Below are 18,316 nucleotides of genomic sequence, written 5' to 3'. Positions count from 1 at the left end.
TATATAAGATTTCTTGCTTAGAGGATTTCCCCGCTTATGAATAGAATATTTTTTTGGGTTCATATACGAGTTTCGTAATTGTAAACGTACGTTCAACGTTTCTTCTTAAAACGTGCCGATTAAACAATAATCATGTTAGTTTTCGGTGTATCTCCAGCATCGTCTACATTGTTCGGCGATGATTCCACGTGTAAGACCAATTACCAATTGCAGCGGCTTAATGCAATCAGTAAATTGACGCCAATGTCGCGGTCGACTGCTTTCCCACAAAGTTTCAAGCGGAAGATCGACCCAATTACGCGTTAAAGCGATAATTGCTAAATTTATCGCCGTCGCCACGCCGGTCAAGCGATCTCCTCCATTGGCCTGAGACGAGCTATTAATTGTCTAATTATCGTTAATGCTGACCCTCCGTCAAATCACCCTCCCCCATCTCATCCCAGACGCGATTCCTCCACGGGGCATTCGGCTGTAGCAGCTCGACTGTCACTTTACATTAAGACTTGTATTAATTAATTAAGTAGAAAATATAGATCAAATGCTTTTACGACACAATAACCGTAAAGAGCGTTCAAAAAAAATCTAACTAAAAGTAATTTTAAAGATATTAAATTCATTTTTTGTAACGTTAATTTGAAAGAAGATAAGAAGCATGTGATTAGGCTTGAACAATACGTGTAACAAACGAATCAAGTTGGATTCCGTCACAATGAGTGAGTTTCGGCCATACTTACATTAGCGTGGATAATCTCTAAATTGTATTTTAATTGGAAGAGTCGCATTTACCAATTAAAATTGAAACGAATAGAATGGGAAATATTGAAGATTGGCTCATGAGTGACATATTGTTCCTAGCAATCCTTGAGCAATTACGAAAAATGGCGACCGCTATACGGTTGCAGCGGAAAGTTTTGCCGAAACGCACTCAATGATGTTTCGCATCGAAAGTATTGCAGAGTGGTCGTCAATTGGCTAATGCACGTACGAATGACTGCTTCAAATGAGTCACGGTAATCGATCTAGGATTGTAAAACTAGCGAAGAATTCCCTCGTATCCTCCATCACGGACAGGATGCCACTTGGCTGTCACCGGCAATCGGACTGCCCATCGCGTTATAAATTGTAGATAGGCGAATTAGAAATGCTAATTCCCGTCCGGAGGTAAGATGATTAGTTTTTGCCCTCCCCGCGTCCGGGAACAGTGCCTCGCGCTCCTTCCAAATTAGCCATACGGTCGCAGTATGAAAGTCCGCGAACGAAAGTGGACTCGATAGAGAAAGAGAGAAAGAGAGAGAGAGAGAGAGGGCGAGAAAACGAAAGGGAGAAGATCGTAAAGGAAGAGGACGGGGAGAGGAGGAAGCTCCTCTGCGGCCTCTTGCAAACATCACAAAGCACTCGACCGCGACTCGGACTACCCTTTTGCTTTATTTCATTTCGTTTTTAATTCCTCCCAATTCCACTACTGTCAAGTCTCACCGGCGCGGCGCGGCGCGGCGTGGCACGGCGTGGCACAGCGTGGCGTGGCGTGGCATGGCATGGAGCACGAAAAACGCGGAGACGCGTCACAGGGCCCTCCCAACTCCTCCCTCCGCGCCTGTTAATCGCTAATTCAACTCAAAGCTGAGTTTACACTTGGCACTTATCGCATGACATTTCTATCCAACGCTGCTATCTTCGTCGTCGTAACGTCGTGTCTGAGAGAAATTTTTCAACGTTTACGTTACTCGTAACACTAAATATACGAAATCCAATGTGTATGTGAGTGTGCAAACAATTTCAAGAGGGCACTTCAAGATCATAGATAGATCTTTCCGAATTTCTTTTCATTTTGAGTCAACAGCTGCGTTTTTCCTCACCCCTGCGCAAATTAAACCTTCAACTATGATCCTGTTTCAAGAAGGATGGCGGCGCGAGCTGAGGAAAAACAGAAGCGAAATAAAAAGACGACGGACAAGAAAAGTTATCTATAAATGTAACGCTTAACATCGAAGCATGCAGACGCTGCAAGTCAACGAATTATCTTACAATTACAGTTTAATACATCGCGGCGGCAAATATCAACTTCGCACAATTTTTCTGACCGCACTTCTCGGCCGTTTCTAATTTTTTTTCTAAACCTGCAGTCCGGTTACCCGGAAGAAAATAGTAGAAAGTAACCATAATGAAAAGTATAAATCTTTATTAATCGTTCGAAGCGAATTTTATAAACTGATCTATTAAATGTAGCCCTATATATGGAAGCCGTCAATCAGCCAAGCAATTACTTCAAAGTATTGAAATTTCCTTTTACGGTTCCCCCGTCAGAGGCCGTCGATACCGACTTTCCAGCTGCTTTGCGTAACTCTCTTTGCGGTGTATCTCGAGTTGAATATCCTTAGCGTAACGTCAAGTTTGAAGACAAGTCGCTAGCTATGAGGATTCTCGCTCTTCCCGCGCATCCCGTAGACGTAGTGCTAATGTCATTATAATGGCCCGTCAGAGTCGACCGGTCATCTGTCTCGGAATTACCAAAAATAAAGGACGGACTCGCGGCCTCTATCGGCCGGAATTCCACGCTTCTCGCTGTGCCTGGATTCGCGAGAAATTGCGGGACACGCGACAAACAAAAAATGCCGTGTGATAAGATAGCGATATATTTCGGATGTCGAGGGCATTAACACGCGAAAGCACCGAGGGTGGGGAACGTGTTTTCGAGGAGTCAACAACACGGGAAGGGTCATAAGCCATTAATGAGTTTTTAATGTGTGTCCTTCTCTGCACTTTTCTAACTCGCTCCCACCGTCGGTGTGTTATTTTTAAAGAGCGTCTTTTCGAGTGGCAGCGCCGTAATCGAACATGTCGATAGCGGGTTCGCGTTTCCGATGGGGGAGGACGCGGGGCGAGGAGGGCCCGCATTTTCGGCGACAAACAAGGCTACGGGCATTTACATTTCGTATACATTACGCCGGCCCTGTTCGACAGCTGTTATCGATGCGCGATGCAATGATCGACTGAACCCGCGGCGGCGAACTCGCCCGCTCCTGCGTTTCGGGCTGGCCCCGAAATGCCCGATCGCTTATTGGGCCACCTTCCGCGGGCCAAAAAGTTCATCGGTGGACATATCTCTCCCTGCCCTTTCTCCACATGTCCCTCGGCCGTTCGCCGTTCGTGGAACGACGTTTCCAATTCGCGTCGCGGCGATTTTTTGTAATTAATCTTCAGACCGCGCAAAGGAGGAACGCGAAGTCGAAGAGGGAAAAGGAGGAGGGAACGGGGGGAGATCCAGGGAGATACGATGCCTGGAATAAACGAACGGGTAAATAAAAGTAAGGAAGGAAGAGAGAGAGAAAGAGCGAGAGAAGGACCGGGGAAAGAGGGAGGTGGCAGGCCAGAGAGCGAGAGACGAAGAGGGAAAAGGGAGAGATCGAGAGCGAGGGTGAGAGGGCAGGACGAAGACGGGAGCACGGAGACCAGTCTGCCGCGGTGTATCCGCTTTTTGCGGGCGTCAGATGACAGTCGCTTATTTACCGGAGCCCGCGGCCATCTTGCTGCGATCCGAGTTAAGGAGGAGGCCCAACGCGCGTAGGAAAAAATAAAAAAACAAACAAAGAGAGCGGTTTAAAGCGAGGCGATGAATATGGACTCGGTTAGGGAATTAATCGATCGTGCATCGATCGTGCATCGATGCCCGCGAGAATCCCGAACAAGGAGCAACGACGAGAACGGCACAGGCCAGTGGGAGGAAGGAAATTGCGTGCAGACTGGAGGTGCGCGCGAGGAGTGTCCCGGGAGCGAATACATTCCTCCGACTTGAAGGGAGTGAGAACGTAGAGAAGATACTTGGTCGCATTTCTGACCCGTCCTGACTTCGACTTCAATAGAAAACAGGAGTGGGGGGGGGGAGAGAAAAAATAAATAGTAAGGTAGGGAGAAAGGGCCAATGCGAGACAACCGCAGGTGTCCGTGCGGAATTATTCAATGTGGAACTTTTAAATTAATTTATTAAAATATCCAAACATTTCGACCCATTTTCGGGTCATCCTCAGTGAAGCTGAGATCAAAAAATAATATGGTGTTACAAAAACCTTAATGTAAAAATTTTTTTTAATTTGCGAATAAGAACAATAAATTTAATGTCTGAATAGACAAGTAACATACAACACTTAAAGGACTACTGTCATCGAGAGTTATCCTCTGACAAGTTAAAAAAATGCTTTAAATGGTGATTGCCAAAGAAAGAGTGAGAAATTACGTTTGATATTCCCAAAAGAACAAAATGAATTTCGTTACAAAGTTCGTTGGGAAATAAAATTTGATAACTCACCGGAACCGAAAGAGGACAGTCGCGAGTAGTAGATAATCGAATGACAAAGTGGTGGTGATATGTATAAACATTAACTTGTGTAACAAAGAAGGGTTGCCGAAACACGAATTAAGCTGGTGATGTAACTGTGTTCGCGCAATTTTTTAAATATCATTAGAGAAAAAAAGTTTCGACCTTTTACGCGACGTCGATGTTTAAGAACGAAGTAGGAACGGAACGAATGCGCGAAGACCTACGGTACTCGAGTCTCACTGAATTTTAGACTCGTTCTCGCTCGTCCGGCGATTTGATTTTCTGTCTGCAGGAACCGGGGCACGTGATACGCCAGGGGGCACGGATTTCCGGGGTTCGGGCGTCCAGGCGCCTCGCGATCCGGTTAATGAGACTCGCGGCTACCGCGTCTCCGCGCTCATTAACCATCCGGAGCAAGGGCCCAAGGTTATTCAATTAACGAGCCGCAAACGCGAATAAATTAATTATGCCGGCGCGTCCCGGGATAGATTAGAGCGCGCGATGTGCCTATGAAGAGGTAGGTATCGCGTACTCGCGAAGGAGGGAAAGGAGGAACAGCGACGCTGCCGCTGAGGGCCCGGCTTAATTACGGCTCTCGCTAACACGTTTCTATTTCTCGCAGTCAGTACCGTTTGCCACTTCAAAAGGCTCGCGTACGTTTAAAGGAGCCTCATTATTGTTCTCGTGCTTTTTTCTATCGCGTTAGTTCCGCGGACTCCACCTCGCTCCAAGGTAATTTCTCGAAGTACGATAGGAGGATAAGGAGGCGAGTAGTTTTCCATTGCCATATACAGCTGTTTTTAGTATTTATGTAATCGTACCGGCTCATAATAACGTTACAACGATGAACCGTCGAGATACGTGTGCATAAATATATAAGATTTTTTTCAATTACACATAACTTCTTGAATCACACTCGCAACTGCCTTGATAATGCAATAAAAATGAAACTATCTACAATAAAATTTAAAATTATTGGGCTACCTTCGTCTTGCTCGGACCTAAGTAATCCCGAGTCGAAACTTTGGTACTATTTTGACACTTTTAAGGATAGTTTACACCTACGTAGCTGATCTATACACCTACATAGACCAGCAGTAACCTACTTTGATGACATTATATTTTTTTTACTCCTCCCTTGAATCTTATATAACTAATATCGTCTAAACGAAACGTTTGGTGAAAATTACATTTTTATCATGAAACTTAGTAGGTAATGAATCTACCGAACTAGAAATAAATAATTGTTAAATATATGCACTTGTTGAGAACACAGGCGTAATATTTATCGTTAAAATGCCGCGGCTCTCTGAACTCTACCGCGTCAACTAGATACGAGAGAAATACACGAACGTCGAAGAGAAGCGAAGAAATTAGGACACCCCGGCAGCGGTGTATTTAGGATACATCCTGTCATTTGTCATTTCAAGGGTTTGCGCTTGACTCGTCAGCGATTCTCCCCATTGTCTACGCCACGGAGATAGTTTTGTCCTCGAGAAAGAGATTAGTGACACTCGTGTGTATCGTGCGAGATTCGCGCAGACTCCGAAATCGTGGCCAGACCGCACTGCTGCTGAATTCGGGCGACCCTCGGCTTCGCAGAAAGAAGCTCGCCGAGGTCGAGAGTGAATGGCAGCTCTATAGTGCCTCCGCGACGACTGATTCGATTCTGTCTTAGCGTTAGTCGAGGTACGCGATAGCGAGAAAAAAAATTATTTCAGAAACTACATAAAGATATCGCGCTTTAACAGAATTAACGAACAGCACCTAATACCGTATCGCGCTTGTTAATAATACGACAATGTTTAACAAGCATTTCCTAAACAAAACCACGATCCGTTCTGTCAAGATTAACGCTCGCATGCGGGTCGGTTCGCGATACGAATTAGGGAAAAAAAACTTGATGACCCCGACATTTGTAAGGATTAGAAAGAAAATCAGTAAAAACGGCAGCTTAACCCTCGACGTTGGTCGTACGGTGAAAATCTGGCGTACCCTAATAATCCGGAGCGATTTCTCAAAAGACAATCTCGTGCGTATTTTTTGCATTTTTGCATCAATTTGCCTCGTTACAGAAATTACGCTACTCGCGTTTCATTCCTTTTCGGTCTATTGACACGTTTACCGCAAGACAAATACATTTGCCAATTTATCTTCCTTACTATAAAACATTTCAATTTCATTATTTTTTGCCATTATTTTTTTACAAGTTTATTCTCATCATTATTAGTTTTTAAACTTCATTGTAATAGCAGTTGATAACGCTTTAATACGTTCAGAAATGATCGAATGTTTATTGTTTAGAAAACATATAGTGTAAAAAATAGTGCAACGATAAATTAAATTGACGGTTTGAAGTCGTAGGCCATTCGTTAATTATCCCATATCGGATACCAAAATTCCGACTAGCCACGTAAACCCTGTTGCCTTTCGACCGGTTTACAACGAAGTTTAATTACGCGGTGCCAAGTTTGATATAGTTAGGCCCATTGAACTGCCGGCAAGATTGTTTTACGAAGTAAATGAGGCAATGATGACTCGAGGCTTCGGGACCACCTAGCAGCCTGACGAAGTCCTTCCAGGCTTGCCTTTAAACTCCTTGCAAACTAATTAACGCGCGACCAACGCACGTACACACACACACACACACACACACATACATACCCCGTGTCTTCTCTTCTTCTTGCTTGCACGCTTTAGCTATCGCAGACTCTTAGAAAAATCTCTTGAGAATTCCGAAAGCCCGCTTAATCTAAGCTGCTGCTATTGCCTGCTGTATTATTAAAATAAATGTGTAAAACTAGATTTTTTATACACGTTATCTTTTCTGTAAATTCTTATTTTATTTTATTCCAGTAAAATTCATATGCCTTGAACAGTATTTGATCGGTTGCTAAAAAATTATGCTCTTCGATTTTTTTATACACCTAAAGTTCCGCTTCACACATTAGACAAAAAATCGTAAAATATATACACTAAAATAAAGATCTTATGTTTTTTATTAACTTATTAAATTAAATTATAAGTTATTTAGCACAATAATACATAAATAAATTGATTATGTAATATGGCATCTCGCCTGCATTTACGCAGCAAAGCGTGTCGCTATTTAATGAAATGCGTATCGTGCTGGATATCCTTAAAAGAAATAATATAAATAGTGTACGAACCATGGAATCAGACATAAAGGCAATAAATATCGTAAATGTATTATCAAGCCATATATTTTTACAAACGAATTAAATACATGATCTATAAAACTATCATTAAAATTTTCGCGTTAATATACATTCGGGATAGATGTATGGACCGTTTCGATCATAAAAACAAATATATAAAACGAAGAAAGAGGAAGCATATCCGTGTTTCTACTTTATTTCTCCAATCCACAAGAATTTAATGAATTACAAAATCATTGTACTCATGAATGACCCAACAAGCTTTGTTCCACTGCTCTCAGTAGTATCTTTCCCTTACGTTATACAAATCTGTTCGTTACTACTTTGTTAACAAATAGCTCATGTAGCATAAGTTGTAAAGACACAACAGTAGAATTATACTCTTTTTTTCCACAACTTGGTAACGGATGCGTGCATATAAGGATCAAATATTTATATATTTAATATGTATATATGTGGATATATATGTATATACATAAATGTATAGATTGTGTATAAAAATATCTTGCGTTAAATCGACTATTATTATTATTAAACGTAAACGAAAATTGGCTACATTATGTTCATACAGATCAGCTCGGCACCAGTTCCGTTCCTGAAACAAAAAGTCACACAGAAACCTTTAAATAACGACTGATACGCGCGACACAATAACAAACAGGACAGTTTTCGGTCGTCAGGCATCTGAATACCGGCTTAATATTAACGTGTGAGTTCTAAACACTACAGCGACACGTCGACCCGCGCGTTGTCGCGTTACTGCTCGATCCTGCCTCGATCGTCCTAAAGCCGTCTGTTTTATCGATATTCTTTGTTAAAAGTAATCTTTCAATTGGCTTTATAGAAAGGCAAAACTCTTTTACGGAATTAAAGGACGCAGCAAAATCTAGACTATGCTGGTCGACTTTATGTCAAAAATAAAAAACTTTACTAATTTTTGGTACACTTGACGACAATATTTGCTTGATACAAGAATTTTACAATAAATATTAAATACACAAAATGAGACCAACACACTCTAGGGACAACATATAAGAACAATATCGTGCAATTAGTACTAAGATTAATAGCCTAGAAAAAAAAGATCACTTCTAATAAACGCAAGTCTAGAAAAAGAGAAAAAGAGCAGCATGTCGTGTAGAAATAGTTGTAGGCTTTTTCGAGAGAAGTCGCTGCCAAACATCTGTTAGATTGTCAGTAAAGCCATGGTATTGACGATGCTAGAATTCGATTCAAAATCTCGGTCTGAGCAATGTGTAGTTAATAAAATGCTGCTTTTTCGTAAAAGTTGCAAATTAATCGGCTATAAATTTCTCGGACCGAGTAGAACTTGAAATTAAAAATGTTGATAATTGACGTTTTTAATTCCGTCTCCTATCTTATCGACACTGATCGAATTCGCCAGCGACTTTAGGATCCCCTTACACGTTTGTCTCTTTGTAAAGTAACAGTTGGAAAGAGAATGAATTAAGCTAAGCTTCAATTTAAACGACGTTGGTGAAATCTCTCAGTACCTCTTCTTTCTGAAAATTGCAGGCAACAAACAAACAATTCTCACTAAACGTGTAGGAATAACAACGTTAAGAATATAGCATGCACAAATAAACATTCGCTCGATATCCCCGACGTGCAGAATATCACATCCTGGCGTTTTCCATAAATGAAAGTTTCATTTCTCTTAATTTCATATAGTATTAAACGTCACATTTTTTTCCGTACAGGAAACCAAATTGCTTGTCGTTTTTTGTATTCATCCATCTTTCTATCTTTTCTCTTTCTTTATTTCTATTCTCTCCCCGCAAACTTTCTTCTATAGTCCGAAGGGAATTTTCTTTATAGAAAATAAGCCAAGCGAGTCGATCAAAGCTCGCTCCGTTGTTTCATAGAGGGTGGATCCCATCAAGATTTGTATACAAACGATCGTATGTGTGATTTGTAGACGTGTTCGTCTATACGTATCGGACTGACGAAATGTGTAGGACGAAACGCCTTACACATGACTGACTCTCGTGAAACATTTTTCCGCACGCTATGCGGAGAATGGAGTCTACCCTTTCGTCCGTCTTCTTTCTTATCTATCCACAGAATGATTTCCTAGTGTAATGTGGAAACGTAAGGTTGTTTCGGGTGACGTGTACGGATTATGGGCTCGTATAACGAAGTGCTTATCAGCATAATATATATTTCTAATTCCTTTGCGTTGATTTCGAGTAGAGGAGTAAAAATGTAATAAAATAATAAGATCTTTCCTCATGAAGGGATGCGTAAAGTCAAATAAGACAAACGTGCAAAGTATACTTCAAGCACAATAAAAATTAATACGCGTATAAAAACGTTATAAGATTAAACGTCGTAAATCATCGCTGGAAAGGTGGAATTAACATTTTTTTAATAACTGTTTCATAATTGCCTTATCTATATTTTTCCGTGGAAATAAAGCACGCGACGGAAGTGAAATACTTGGCAAGTAACCACGGAAATCCTCTTGTCGATGGTGTTGCTCGTGGCGCTGCTTAAAATCACATTAAGGATGAGAACGGCGCCGAAAATGACGGGGCGGAGGGGGCAAAAGTGCCGCAGGATACGAGCAGGACGAGAATGTAACGAGGAGAAGAGATTAAGGCTGCATGAAATCGAGAAACATTACGAAAATTATGCTCAAACACATTTAAGTAATATAAATCGATGATCAACACCAAATTATACTGCGTGACCTCGAAATAAAATAGTATATGGTAAATCATATAAATTACTAAAAATATATTCTCAATGCAGCTACACACTTATAAGATATATAGATAATTTAAATTGGAAAGGAAATCGATATAATCTATTTATTATAACTTAGCGAATTTTCACACATTCAGCAAATTCATTTATTCATAAAAATTTCGGGCAACTTTAAGAGATTTTAATTAATCAGTGACGTCTCTTTCTTGATACGTAAAGAGAAATGTTTGGAAACAAAGAAAAGAGAGAAAAAAAAACGTAAAAATGTAGAAAGAGAGAATTAATTGGACTGCGATCAATGAGACTCTTTCCTATCGCGCTGAAGAACCGAGAGAGAAAGTCTCCCCTTCGAGGCCCTTGCCTCGTCACATCTTCTTCTGTCTGTCTCTCGTCGTAGCTGACTGTGACAAATAATTACCGAGGCTTAACATAAGCCAGAGGCGGTATACTTAGCTAATAGCAAAAAAGAGCGGCGATGGCCTCCAAGTCGCTCTACGTGCGAGCGGTCGACGCGTTTATGCCGGGTCCACGGGCGAGATGGATTTCCACGGACGATTCTGAGCTCTCCATCGGCTATCGCGACGCACATGTACCGATAAAACCAAAGATCGAACAGTGGAGGGCATGCGAACGACCACGCTATTCGGATTCACGAGTGCGGATCTTCAAGAACGTATCGTAAACAGATCCAACTTGTACCGGTAAAAATATCATTGTTCCCTCCTTTCAAATGACACGGTGGACGTGTTCAGGGTTCATCTTAAACGATACAAGTCAGCAGGTACTGAAGATGCTCTCTTTCTAAGTCTCTCTTTTTCTCTCTCTCTCTCCTTTCCTTCGTTCTCGCGGGACTTCGGTTCCTGGCTAACTTATACTTATTATTGCATTACCTCGTCTAGCATAATTTCAGCCTGTGCTGGAGGTAGCGGGAAGATGAGGAGACAGCCGGGGAAAAAGTCGGGGAAGGCGATGCCCTCTTCTTTTTTACATAATTCGGCGCATATAAATCGCGCCTCGAGGTCGAGTAATCGTGCGCATTGGCGACAGGTGCATCGCCCTTTTCCCCTGCCTTCGATTGCGCGAGCAGCGAACACGTTAATGTCTTCATTACGACTTCATTCATCAAACTATCGCGTCGTTTTTCCCTCGATATCCGTTTAAATGCCGGCGATTCTTGCGTATCTCCTTCATCGCGTGGAATAACAGTTTCCCCTCGTCGCGAACAGATTTTTATTACTTAGTGAATACGCTACCGAGCGCTACTTATTGCTAAATCTAACCGAATATCATAATAATTGAAGCATTAAATATTAAATATTATTTAATATATTAACTTTTAAACGTTAATATTAATATTAAGACACAACTAAAATGATAAACGGTATAAAATATTAGTCGTACCCAATAACATTTGCGTTTTATATGTAATATATTCACACAATTCTTTCTCGTCTTTCGAAACATGAAAGATTGCAAGGTGGAAATAATAATTTCATGCCTTGCGCGAAACAATAATATACATAAAAATATTTGAAAAACGAAGGACAAGAGCGCGATGATAATATATGCTACTAATTTACACGAGCATCCCGTTCGACACTTGGCGCGTACCCGATATCCACCCCTCGTCCCGTCAGAACTGGAAGGGGTGGTGCTCTCATGAATGCGCCGTGGAGTTTCGTGAGCTCCTTAATGAACCTAGTTCGCGAAAACCATTAATAACGAAAGGACTCGGCGAGGAGCGCGCGCGGGCAGGAAAAGAGAAGCCGATATTCGGCGAGGGCCCGAAACCGCAGATCTTCCGTGAGAAACTCTCCGGAATTGGCGGCTGCTTTACACCTCCATTATTTTTTAAAGATTGACTGCATCATTCGTCTTGTTCGAACACGATCGGGAAATCGTGAGATCGGACAGCGCCAGAGAGAGAATTAGCAAAGACAGCTCGAGTCGAAATTTTGGCCCTATGTTGAACCTTCAATTCTATTGTGGTTATTGGTACACAGTAGGACCTAAGACAGTGAAAGAGGTCGAACTGTAAGTACAAAATTTACTTCTACTTTAAAACTGATAGTGTCGAAAATTTCTACTTTTGCATTGCAATTTAGCATTAAAGTAGGTCCTTTTAAGTAGGAGCTAGTGTAAATTTTTTAAATTAAAGATTCAAGGGAGGTGTAAAAAATATGTCATCAAAAGTAGGTTATTGCTGATCTATGTAGGTGTATAGATCAGCTAACAAAAGTAGGTGCAAATTACCCTTAAAAGTGTCGAAACAGTACCAAAATTTCGACTCGGGAGGTTTTTATTTCATTTCATTTCATTTCTACGGAAACACAAGTCGGATCAAGGATGGCCTGTTTGCAGAGCGAATGTGTAAAGCCCCTGACGAAAGCTTCGCTTCCTCCTCAGCGAAACACAGGAAACGGAGAGATAGTGAGTCCGGCACGGCGAAGGGTGCCGGCTAGCCCTAATGCGACGTATCAATATACGTGGATGGTGGTGATGGGCCAATATCGCATAAGTGGCTCGATTCGCAGTCATTTGTTACATTTTGTTCGGTCTAAGTAATTTAAGAGTCACCGTTTGCCCTCCTCCTCGCTCTCCTCCGTCTCCCTGCTCCGTGTCTCGAGACGAGGGACCGGGAAGAGAAGACGGAAATCTAAGAAAGGACGGGAGAATAAGAAAGGAGAAAGGGTGAAGGGTGGGTTATAGGATGCCTCGACCATGGTGGAAGTTACTACGGCACGAGGAGAGGGGGGGGGGGAAGGGTGGTGCACTTCGCCTCCATTCTTCGGCAAATCGCGGCATATTTGTCAGATTTTTGTTCGAGAACAAAACCTTGCCGACCACCCCTGGCGCGAGTAAGGGAGGAGGGAGGGAGGGAAGGGTGACGACGGAGGGATGCGACGCCTTAAGTGGATTGGCTTCGTTCGTATATACGCTGTATGTGTATCTACGACGAATGCCTTAATTTCAGCCGCCCGCCAGAAATCCTCGTCGCCTTCGATCTCCGACTAGGCGAGAGAAATCTCCGCTCTTTCGCAAAATTGTAGTGTTATAAGTGACGCGCGTTTGCGTGTCGTTAGCACGCCTATCGTCGCATAATTGCGCGCGCTCATCGGGTCTCGAGCAACGAGTAATACACCTAGTGTTGCAACCTGATTCACACTTTGCGATATGCTACACATGTGCACGCACACACAATTATACATGCATTGTACTCTATAGCTCTAAAACACCCATCGCAAGGGAGAGAAAGAGAAAAGTAGATTCCAAATTTATTCTCACTCACCCTTGAAGCCCTTCTCTGGCGATAAAGTATCGAAATTGTGCGCATCGGACTCGACGTCGGTCTCATTTTCTAATGGTGCGTCGATCTGAAATCATAATCATTTGCGATACGTTATTAACAGCGGTCATGAAAACGAAAGCCACTATTTTTAGTACAAATTATTTATATTATTACAAATTAATGAACTTCAAAGTACAGAGGCGACATGCTTTCTTAAGCATGTAACAAATGTTCGTAACACAACACACGCACTTGTAACTCGAGATAAACGAATGATTCACTTCTTTTAATCAAAACGATATAACGTAACAAAAATTGTCTATATTGCTTTATTTGGAGCTTTAGCATTGGAGGAGACAGAAAGAGATGATCCGTATTAAATTTGAGCATCGGATACACGTGTGAACAGCTGCCAACGGCTATAACAGCGTCTTCCCACGCGTCTTCTCGAAGAACACATGTGATCCACCAATCTACGCCCCTCCATGTAATTACACGACTACATTTCGTGTAAACTATTACGATACGTACGGTTGATATTACTGCATTATAACGTAAAATAATGTTAACATTATTGCACATACTGTACATAAAACGAAGTATAAAAAGACGTGGGAGTAAAATAAACCATTTTACACCGCTTATCTTTAAGCGCATTAAAAAGTAAATCGACCAATAAAATTTCATAAATTACATGGATATACGCATCGATATCGATATAATAGTATACAAGATCAACTTCGCTTGACATGTAACTTAAATTTGACATCCTTCAAAAAATTGACGAAAGTAATTCTTACATAAAAGACCAAAACTACCGGGATTGCTAAAAAAAAAGAAGAAGCGATGCAGTACGCGCGATGACATCACGTTAAGGAAGAAAAAGACTTTCGAATCGAATTAAAAAGTCGGCACAAGAGTGCGAGTGAGCAGCAACACGCGTAGGTGTGATTACACGCCTCTGAAAGCCCTTTTTCCCATAGAACTAAATATAGCGGGTGTCATCTCTCTCTCCGATGGCTTGGACACACGTGTCTCGCGCGACGTCAGTATAGAGACTCACATCTGGTCGATGTTTCCTGCCGGCCGCAGCATCCTCTGTGCAATGTGATTTATTTTCAAGTATATGATCCCAGAGATTCGCCACGACGAGAGATGCTCGCGGCGGCCGGAGCGGATAGTCAAAGGCAACGTGAATATACAACGCGGTTACGAAAATAAAGAGAGGTCGATTATCGTGGCGTGAGGCTGTAAGGAAGTGAATGCGGTGAAAATTAAGACTTGTCTGTATAAGTGCCTAGGGCCGTATTCTGAACCCTCTTTTATCGATAAAAGCGCCTCTAAAAGTGGCTAATGAGCCTTCTGATTGGCTACAAGTCATTTAAAGAGGACGGGCCCTAGTCTATCGATATCTGAAAAATATTTCAATGTGCCTCGAGCCTTTATGTCAAATCCAACCGATGGATGTAAACAATAAATACACGTGTGGGTATATATGAGTCTCATAATAATGCAAATGATTAAATTACATAAGAAATACTCAGTTTCAATAATAATAAAAAAAATGAGAAATTTTCTTAAAATCTACTCGAAAAATGGACCGTCGGGAAGGTCCTCGACAAGAATTCTGAATCATAGCGATCGCGCGTTATAAGGCTACGTCTACTCCAACGTCATCGTCGACGCTTCCAATCGAGGCCGCTGGCAACGGGAGTGCATAGTCTCCGCGGTACGGATTCTCCGAAGTTCCTTTCTTTCATCGCCAAACGTTATTCTCGGGCCTTCTATCCCCGGCGCGTTCCCCCCGTCGCCCCTCGCTGGCCACGGAGAACGCGTAAAGAGGAGGACGAAGGAAGGGAGAAACCAGGTAAAGAGCGTTCTCTCTACACGGGTATAAGGCCAGTTTTGAAATGCTCGGCAATATAGTGAGTTCGTTATGAGGCTCGCCCCGACGTGGTATGGCTCATAATTGTAGACTCGGGGCTCGAACCGCGCACCTTCAGGCACTACGTTCTCCCCGACTGACACCTATTGTCCGCAGAAAATCCCGCGGATCCGTCCGAAAACCGTCGCGATCGCTCGTCGACGAGCGCAGGAAGGTGGTCCAATTGTCGCCCGGGCCCGGCGCCGATTTTCGCGGCCCGCCGCGACACGGAACGCGCGCCCGCGGCCGTTCGCCGGCCGCGAATTGCGCGGAAGAAAGGCAGGGCGGACACGGACAAAACATTTCATGGCCGGGCATGAAAATTATTAGCCCGAGAATGTCTTAATCCCCGGCAGCGAGCCCGCTCCCGCGGTCTTCGGCTTTAACATAAAACTTTTTTTTCCGGCCGGGACTTACCGAGAGAAATGCCCCGGACGCGAGCTGACGGTCTCGCGGAGATGCGGCTAAATGCTGGAACGCGGCGCAGTTCGGCGCATAATGTATGTGCTACGTCGAACGGCACCCCGTTTATTTCCAGGTTAATGCACGGTTTAAGGTACGGTTGCAATGCGCGCTTTTTCCTTGCCGTGGATCGAGATACCGGGTTATCGCATGCTTTACGTGTTTCTAGCGTCGCTTTAGAGAGCGAATGCGCGCGACTTTTTGTCATGATGTTTTACGATCAAAAAGAAAAGATCCACGGAACAGTATAGACGCGGGAATCATTAATAAATATATCTTAATAATAATTAAGATGTGTGAGAATAGTTGGGTACGTGAACAAAAGGTTTGTTTCACTGAAAAACATAATTCGTTAACCCTTTAAAGCATGGTGGCAACCCACGTTACCACCTCAACTTCTTTACTTTTTGGCCATTTCATTTCTAGTTACCGCATTTAGGTCGGGTTTTTGCATTTTTTGGGTATCTTAGCGATAAAAGAACATAAAAAAAGTTGAGTAGTCTTTACTATTTATTGTAAGTCTTATAACTAAACAAAAATGAAAAAACAGCAATTTTTTCGGAAAAATTCATTATTGACTAAGTTTTTTAAGATTATTTCTGGAGAACTTTGTACAAAGGGGTTTTCGGGGTCGCTCATTATAAATCTGATGTCAGATTTTCAGAATTCAAAATGGGGTGGATGCAAAGTACGTGAATTTTTTAAGTTTTCAAGTTTTGCATCCGTCATTTCGCGCATACTATTTTTTATATTGTAAAAGAATTTTTAACTGAAATTTAAATTCCATGGCTCCTAATAATATCTAAATAATGTTTCTTAGCATAGTTAAGTTACAGTTAAATGTTATTTTTTTAAGTTTGGAATTCCGCCATCTAGAATCCGCCAATTTGAATTATGAAAATCTGATAACGGATTCGTAATCAGCGACCCCAAAAACCCTCGTATACAGTTTCATAAAAAATGGTTTAATAGAAAAATGTATGCTTTAAAGGGTTAACATTGTAGATAATCGATGAGATACGCGTTTCAAGTTAATGTTGTAACAATGGTTTGGTTCGTTTCGAAAAATAATCGTACGTTTCTATTCTTTTTTCTCTTTTTCGAATTATTATACTCAATTTCGCGATGTATCTATATAAATGCATACGTTCAGACATAAGAGACGCATGGAATATCAAGCATTCTCGCTACGAGTATCTTTTGGATTTACACAAATATCATTAGAGTGGAAGTCTTAAGTTATTCCCAGGCTGTCCTGAGTTATTTATCTGTCTGCACGGTGAGGGTGAATCTTACCTCCTCCGCCTGCTCAACCACGTCTTAATAGTACGAGCCGCAGAGTTAATAAACCGACGTAACGTAGCAATTGTCTAGGTGCACCTAGCTTCCTTCAGCTTTAGAAAAATTAATTCATTTCAAATCGCATTCCTTCCCGAAATAGAAAATACGGAAAACCCGTTATATGTTCTTAAAGTTCTACAATCAAATCGAAAAAAATGTGAACGCTCCAGAATTCATGTTAAAATATGTACAAAGATCGAGACGTTTATTTACAAAACCTAGATATATATATATCTGCGGCCAAGCAACAGGGAGATCAAGAAAACCTTCCCGCGAGTAATATCTCGGTTCATTTGTTTTCGAAGAAAACTTTTGCGTCATAGGAGGTTTTCATGGAAAAACGGGAAAAAGCGGCAGGAAGACTTAATACAAGCTAGGTCGGTGGAAAACCGCGGAGTGCATAAATTCAAAGTAGATTAATATTGTCTCCGTGGCTGTCGCGGCGCCAAACTTATGGCGCTAATTCGGCGGAGGAATTATTACCGGGGGCTTGCCTCGAGTCATCCCCACTGGCACTCGCGTGTTTTGCGAAAGGGGGGTATCTTGTCTTTAATAGAAACCGTACGTGCTTCAGAGGATTCCAGGCGACGCGTCTGTTAATATTTGAACCTCGGGACGTCCCGCTAAGAATTGCCCCGATATAACAAGAGATAATCGGTAATACTTATAAATTGTCCGAATATATCTGTAACGTAAACACTTGCTTTTGTATTTGTTATGACGTAATTACGCAAGTAATAAAATTCGTTTTCGTTCGACTGCCGTTACCCAAGGAAACGTAAGGTAAACGTTATCAACAGGCGCCGCAAAAAAAGCAGCTTTCCGAAGGTCTTTTAAGTAAATTAAGGGTACTTCGTATTGTCTTTCGTCCCGCGAAAGACCGAGAAAGGCGGCAGATTACAGCTGTTTAGCATCCTCGATGAAAAACTTGCCGGTAATTATTCAAATTATTTTCAAGGGCCGCGCGCTTTTCGGTAAACCGGATTCGTTACGTGGCGAATGTCTTTGTACTCTCTTCCTACATTTACCGGCTACAGAAAAGATGCAGCGGTCCTGCCGACAGTAAAGTACAAACA

The 18,316-nt window shown here is 42.1% G+C and overlaps 1 protein-coding gene across 3 annotated transcripts in view; it reads right to left on the bottom strand.

Moving 5' to 3' along the window:
- Nucleotides 1–7,523: 7,523 nt before the first annotated feature.
- LOC105566082 (ubiquitin carboxyl-terminal hydrolase 48-like) overlaps nucleotides 7,524–18,316 on the bottom strand; it is a 56,525-nt gene continuing 45,732 nt past the window's right edge. For 2 of the 3 annotated variants that reach the window (XM_012019803.1, XM_012019807.1), the window contains one exon: nucleotides 13,524–13,598. Coding sequence is in view for 1 of the 3 variants with exons in the window: in XM_012019804.1 (XP_011875194.1) it covers nucleotides 8,067–8,089; nucleotides 13,514–13,598 (108 nt within the window). In the remaining 2 variants the exon portion in view is untranslated. Of the gene's footprint in view, nucleotides 8,090–13,513; nucleotides 13,599–18,316 lie in introns of those variants that run through there. The other variant, XM_012019804.1, reaches the window with a different exon arrangement.

Source organism: Vollenhovia emeryi, unplaced genomic scaffold, assembly GCF_000949405.1.
Source record: "Vollenhovia emeryi isolate VEMERY1.0 unplaced genomic scaffold, V.emery_V1.0 DF939147.1, whole genome shotgun sequence".
Classification (NCBI taxonomy): domain Eukaryota; kingdom Metazoa; phylum Arthropoda; class Insecta; order Hymenoptera; family Formicidae; genus Vollenhovia; species Vollenhovia emeryi.
The sequence above is the reverse complement of the archived record's forward strand: the minus strand, read 5'-3'. Positions and strand labels throughout refer to the sequence as shown.